This window comes from Eurypyga helias, unplaced genomic scaffold (assembly GCF_000690775.1).
Source record: "Eurypyga helias isolate BGI_N326 unplaced genomic scaffold, ASM69077v1 scaffold13350, whole genome shotgun sequence".
NCBI lineage: Eukaryota > Metazoa > Chordata > Aves > Eurypygiformes > Eurypygidae > Eurypyga > Eurypyga helias.
The window spans coordinates 1-6,236 of record NW_010226316.1 but is presented as its reverse complement, the minus strand read 5'-3'; the positions used below and the strand labels follow the sequence as shown (position 1 = coordinate 6,236).

Sequence of the window (6,236 nt, the reverse complement as noted above, 5' to 3'; positions counted from 1 at the left end):
GCTGGTATCTGCCGCTCTAGTCCTGAGTTGCCACAGCATTGATTTGGCATCTCATTCTCAGCCTCATTATCTTTATTTAATTAGCACACGGCCCTTCTGGGGGTTGCGCCGCTTCCCACACGCTCCCCGCCATGCAGAGCTGCGGAGGCAGCTCTCCCCGGAGGAAGAGATGCTGCTGGCCAGGGGAAGAGGACGAAGGCTCCCGTGTGCCTCTGCAGGGAGGGTTACGCTGCCTTTGCCCCCTCAGACCCCCAACCCTGCGCCCCCCATCCCTGCTCCCGTCAGTTGGCAAGCACCCAAACCGTCTGGGGTGTCGAAGCGCTCCCTGCCTCGCGCAGGCAGGCGGTGGGGGTTACCTTCCAGGGGCGCAGGGCTTCCGGCGCAGAGCATCTTCCCAAAAACACTCCTGGGTGCATGCTCCCCGCGCTGGCTTCCCCAGGGTTTGCACCTCGTGTTGCTGGCTTCACCCGAAGACAAAAAGACTGGGGGTCTGGCTGGCCTCCGTGCCAGGGCTAGCAGTGAGCCCCCTCCTCACGAAGCCCTCACTGCCCATGGTCCTGGAGAGGGAGCGCAGTGCCCCCAGAGACTAGACCCTGCTCTGGGTGGGACTCAGGCTGTGCAGGGCATAAAAGCACCTGGGGAGACTGTGCAGCGTGGTGCCGTGCTCTCCTCAGAGCTATTTCTCAGCCTTTTCACTATCCCTTTGCTGCTGGCACTCGGCGCTGTACATTTGGGAACAGTCCGGAGGCGATAACAGGTCAGGCTGGGGGCAAAAATCCAGGGTTTTATAAAAATAAATTTTCCTTGCAATTGGTGACTAATGGAAACATCACCCCAAATTAAAAAAAAAAAATAAAAATATGCCAGGCAAGCATCGCACTTGCCAACCGTTTGCAGCTTTGCGTTGCAACACGGGCTTGCTGCATGAAACCCAGGAAGTGAAACTGCCTGCTATTAATTGCCCCGGCTCCCAGATCAAAGGCAGCGCAGGCAGGAGAGCTGCCGGTTTAGGGACAGGCAGCCCCACAATGGGTTACTTGTAACGCGGTCGAGGAAATGTGCCCCCCTGCCCGCTACCCGCCGGGCCTTGAGAGGCAGCTTTGCAAATCGAAAAAAATCTATTTTTCCTTTTTTTAAAAAAAAAAAATTGATTTCCCGCCTATTTTTTTTGGATGCCACTGTTCAACCCCCTGATGGCTCTTTTCCTTCTCTTCCCTTCAAATTTACACCATTCGCTTTTGGACTGCGCTAGCGTGAAATATTCCCACCCAAAGGGTGATTTAAAAAAATAAAATAAAATCAAGTCCCTTGCAAGAGAGACTTAAAAAGAGAGTTACCGCCTTGGCTGTAGCCAGGCTGTTGCTTCCACGGATCTAATCCATCTGCAGCCGCTTACGACAGCGGGAAGGGAGCGAGCCGTGCAGGTTCATAAAGCACGGATCGTCCCAGGCAAACTCGATGGCTGCCTTTAAAGAAATTACAGGGTGGCTGGACAAAGGGATGTGATCGGTTTAATTTATCTCGGCTCAAGTGCGGCTCGTTCTGCTTCAGTCCCACAAGGAGAAATAGTTGGAGGGATGCTGCCCGGGCTGGAATAGCGTCGCGTGGATGGGAGAGCAGTCGAGACCTGAAACAGGGCGGTTTGGGGCTGGTATTTTCCCATATGCCTTGGGTTTTCCCTTTCCCAAGGGAGAGGACCACAAGGTTTGGGGGATGCACGCGGGGTTCATTGCGGCTCGCCCGCATCCCATGCAGCAATGGAGGCTGCCTGCAGGTTGAGTCACCGCTCTCTGCTGCCAGGAGGGCTTTATTTCCGTGCTTTTTCGGCTCCCTCCCTTGGACTTTCGTCATTGGGGTGGGGATTGTATTTGGAAAGAGGGCCCTCCTCTTCCCCCAGCCCTGTGCTGCAGTTCTGTGAGGCAGGATCAGGCCCTGGCGATGGGCAACCGATGTAAATCCCAGACGGTCTGCGAGAAGCGGATGGGGATGGATGGCCAGCGGTGGGTGCTGTGCCATGGGGTGCCGTGCCAGGTGCGCGATGCCCCGTACGGGGTGCAGGGGCAGCTTTGCAGCGGCCCCAGGGCTGCGTTACTGCCCTCCTCCCTTCTGCACCCGACATAAATCCCCTCCGCAGCCGGTCCCCGCCGTCAGGCCAGGCTGCCTCTCCTTCCCGTCAAACCAGCAGCTCCTCTTCCGACCGGGGAGCTCCGCTTTGGTTCCCTGACCTGTTATCCTGTGGCTGTCAGCGACTGTCATGTCCTCCCCGGAGGAGACCGCAGCCCGGCACCAGGAGATGTGATCTGTGTGTAGAGGTTCAGGCTTGTTATTTTATTTGAGGACACTTTAGCAGGAAAAGTGCTTATGCAAACCTCTTAGTGGGGAGAGAGGAGCCTGGCTCCCCGGCTCCGGCTGGATGGAGTCACGTTCCCGCTCCGGAGCTCCCAGGCTCGTTCCCCGGCGTGCCGGCCAAGACAGTGGTTGTTGCACAGGCAGTTTCTTGCAGAGAAGAGATGACACAGCGGCTTATCCACCGGGGACCTGGGATCAGCTTTCAGCTCGGTTACAGCCTTCAAACGCAGTGGCTGAGAGCTGTCACGCTGCCACCGAGGTCTTTACGCTCTGATTTATTAAGCAGGGTTGGAAACTTGAACACTGGAGTGCATCTGGGCCTTGGTCCCTCTCCCTCTCATTTCTAGCTTAACGGGGATGGGATGTGGCTCATCCCCCTCCTGCCCGGGTGGCACGAGGGTGCGGAGAAATGACCTTCATCCCTTGTGCCTGCACTGGGCACTCCTGCGGGGTGGCAGGCAGCTGCCCAAGGGTGGCATTGCCTGTCCCTTCCTCCCATGTCCAGGAGCCAGGGAGACACTGTCCCCTCGGTGTCCGTAACCCACCATGCAGCCACTTAGGAAAGCGGGAAGGGACCGCTGATCTGATGGTACTGAGCGTGCAGGGAGGCCAGGCACCGTCGTCCCTCTGACATCCCGCGCAGAGCATCCCGCTGTCCCCGGCTGCCGTGCCGCCCTTGGGCTGCCGGCTTCGCACCAGCCCTGGTTGCTCCAGCTTCGCTCTCCCCCAACAAGCCTGTTATTTCGGGGGGGGTGGGGTTGGTTGTCCCCGATGGATCTGGGCTCCTGTCCATAACCGAAGCATGTTTGGCAGCTTTCTGAGCCCAGAGCGTTCCTGTCCAAGAGGTTTCAGTCATCTCATTCCTCAGCAATCTGGTTCCTTATGTGTGAATCTGCATCCACCCAGTTTGAACCGCCTGGGACTCCGGCTTGGGTGGCTCTGCCTGTGCTGGGGCTGCTCCGCTACCTCTGGGCATCTGCTGGCCACGTCTGCATTTTGTGGTGGCCAGGGTGGCCTGGGATGTGGGAATGGGAGCCCTGGACCTGCTTGCCAGGGGCTTCCATCGCTCGCAGAGGAGCGAGGCGGCGCGTCCCATTGCCTCCCCCAGCCTGCGCAGTCGGGATGGGCTAAGCTTCCATTTCCAAAGGGAAGGCCCAGAGGCTGGGTGAACTCAGGTCAAGGAGCTGGAGCGAGTCGAGCCATGTGGCTGGTCCTGTTCTGACCGAAGAGGAGTCTCCTTGCCAGAAGGCTCATGCCCTGGGAGCGGGAAGCAGCTCCTGCCAGTGATTAGGGCAGGTCCTCTCCTCGCAGTGGGGTGGCTCCCTCGGTGATGGGGCTTCTCACGCGTCCCCCTGCCCCTCAGCACCGAGATGGAGGAGTACCTCTATCCTAGGGCTGCTGCTGCTTGGTGCCTGGGCAAACTGGGGGACCAGGACGGCCCCCCGTCGCTGTGTGTGGGTCCCTGCGGGGCCAGCCCAGCCGTGTGTGACTCAGCAGTGCTCCACACCCCACGCGTGGGGCTGGAACCAGCCGGAAAACTTCCATGGAGGGTGTCGGGAGATGCCTCATAGTAGGAAACATCCGCTTGCCACAGCCCGGTGAAGCACCGGGAAACCTCCTGTTTATGGGTGACGTGCGGCAGGTGCAGGACGTGAGATGGGGCTGCCAGGGGTGTCACGCACCCAGGAGCACCCCTGACTCGGCAGAGCGAGGAGGATGCACCCTCCTCTGGGGCCGTCGGTGCTGATGATGCTCTGGCTGTGGCAAACACGGTGATGCCGGAGCAGAGCCAGTGAGTCTCACCACTTCAGCTGGCCGTGAGCACAGACCATGGGACCCCTTTCGGGGGGAAGCACTGTGATAAATGGGGCTATTTCAAGGTGCTGCTGCGGTTCCGAGGCCACGCTACCCCTGGTCTCAAGAGCTGTTAATCCTTTCACGTGCCCCTCCTTACGACTGAACACTCCGTGGTGCCAGCCACCCGGATCCCAGAACTTACAGCTCCTTGAAGGACCTTGATCGGGAGCAGGGGTAGGAGGTGGCAGCGATGCCGGAGCAGCTCTTTAGCCAAGGACCTGCAGGAATGTTTTAATCTCTCTGTGTGCTCCACTTGAGGAGGTGCCACAGTCCCGGGGCTGAGAAGTGGCTGAAGAGCCCAAGGCAAAGGGTTTGGGGCTGAGGCCTCTTGCAGGGGCTGCTGTGGGCAGGGCTGAGGGGTCCCTTCCTTCCCAGCCTTATTTCCCCAGAGAATGGATCTCTGATGCTATGGAGGGTGCTGGGCATGGAAACAAGCTGGGGAAGGAGGAGCCAATGCATGCAAAACCCTTGGGAAGTGCAGTGAAGAAACAAAACTGGGGATGTGCTCTCCTGGTCAGACCTGCCCTGATCCCCACACAGCTGCTGACAGCCGTCTCTTCCCATCTCTGGCTGCCCCGGAACACAGCATCTCCTGGGCAGAGCAGTGCCTGTGCAGGCAGGTCCTGTGCCAGCAGCCCGTTCTTGCCCACCCTGCATGGGCCACCATGTCCCTGGGCATGGCTGGTGGTGGTGGGAAGGCTTGTAGGTGGCCTGTGGTCCTCAAGCCACTGCTTGGAGATTCAGCAGGGAGCAAGGAAGGGTCTGCCCAGCCTTGGGAAATGGTGGATGTTTTCTGGGTGCACTTCGTAACACTTCATGTTTTCCTTTCCCTCCAGCGTGTGGCCCGGGAACCTTCAAATCTAAGCAGGGGGAAGGTCCCTGCTCTCCCTGCCCTCCCAACAGCCGGACTACCTCCGGAGCAGCGACGGTCTGCACGTGTCGAAATGGCTTTTTCCGGGCAGACACGGACCCCGCAGACAGTGCCTGTACCAGTGAGTCCTGCCCTGGGTGAGGGGTTTTGGGGAGGCAGCGGGGGTGCGCACCCAGGGTGGACCGGCCACCCCTGACCTCCACGTTGTCCCCGCAGGCATCCCCTCCGCTCCCCGCAGCGTCATCTCCAACGTGAACGAGACGTCGCTGGTGCTGGAGTGGAGCGAGCCGCAGGACACGGGCGGACGGGACGACCTGCTCTACAACGTCATCTGCAAGAAGTGCAGCGTGGAGCGGCGCCTGTGCACCCGCTGCGACGACAACGTGGAGTTCGTGCCGCGCCAGCTCGGCCTCACCGAGCGTCGCATCTACATCAGCAACCTCATGGCCCACACCCAATACACCTTTGAGGTCCAGGCTGTGAACGGCATCTCCAACAAGAGCCCGTACCCGCCCCATTTCGCCTCCGTCAACATCACCACCAACCAGGCAGGTGAGTGGAGCTGCTGGAGAGCCGGGGCTGACTGCGCCGCAGAGCAGAGCAGGGATTTCTCGCTGACAGCTTCGGAGGCTGCAGTCCTTTGTGCTGCCCTGTTACTGGCTCTCTGCGCCTGCATCTAATCCCCTGGGTAAATTCTCCTCTCCGTTTAACGCGTGTCCCTGGAGGAGATGAGATCAGAACGCGTGCAAGATGAGAAGGGCAGGCTTGGCAGATGCTCTGGAGAGCTCTGGATCTCCTAGACCTACCCCAGAGATGTTACGCCTGCTGCAAAGGGAGGAGGAAGGAAATGAAATTTCTCCCCTGTGGGCCTGGGAATGCTCAGCACCAGCCCAAACCTTCACAGCCAGCCTTTCCCTCCTTCCTCCCGCCCTGGCCCGGCTCCAGCGTGCTGGTAATCTCTAGCCGCTGCGCTCTGATCTGATTTCACGGGTGTGGGGGGCTGACCCTGGCTGGGGGCCAGGTGCCCACCAAAGCCGCTCTGTCACTGCCCTCCTCAGCTGGGCAGGGGGGAGTAAGTATAAGGAAAGGCTCCGGGGTCCGAGATAAGGACAGGGAGATGACTGTTATGGTCACGGGAAAACAGACTCAACTTGGGGAA

At 59.5% G+C, this 6,236-nt stretch overlaps 1 protein-coding gene across 1 annotated transcript in view; it reads left to right on the top strand.

Annotated features, from left to right (window-relative positions):
* LOC104510405 (ephrin type-B receptor 3-like) overlaps positions 1-5,629 on the top strand; it is a gene marked incomplete at its 3' end in the record, with an annotated part of 8,985 nt that extends 3,356 nt beyond the window's left edge. The window contains exons 3-4 of the mRNA XM_010152646.1: positions 5,043-5,198; positions 5,294-5,629. Of these exons, the coding sequence (XP_010150948.1) occupies positions 5,043-5,198; positions 5,294-5,629 (492 nt within the window). The remainder of the gene's footprint in view (positions 1-5,042; positions 5,199-5,293) is intronic.
* Positions 5,630-6,236: the final 607 nt, after the last annotated feature.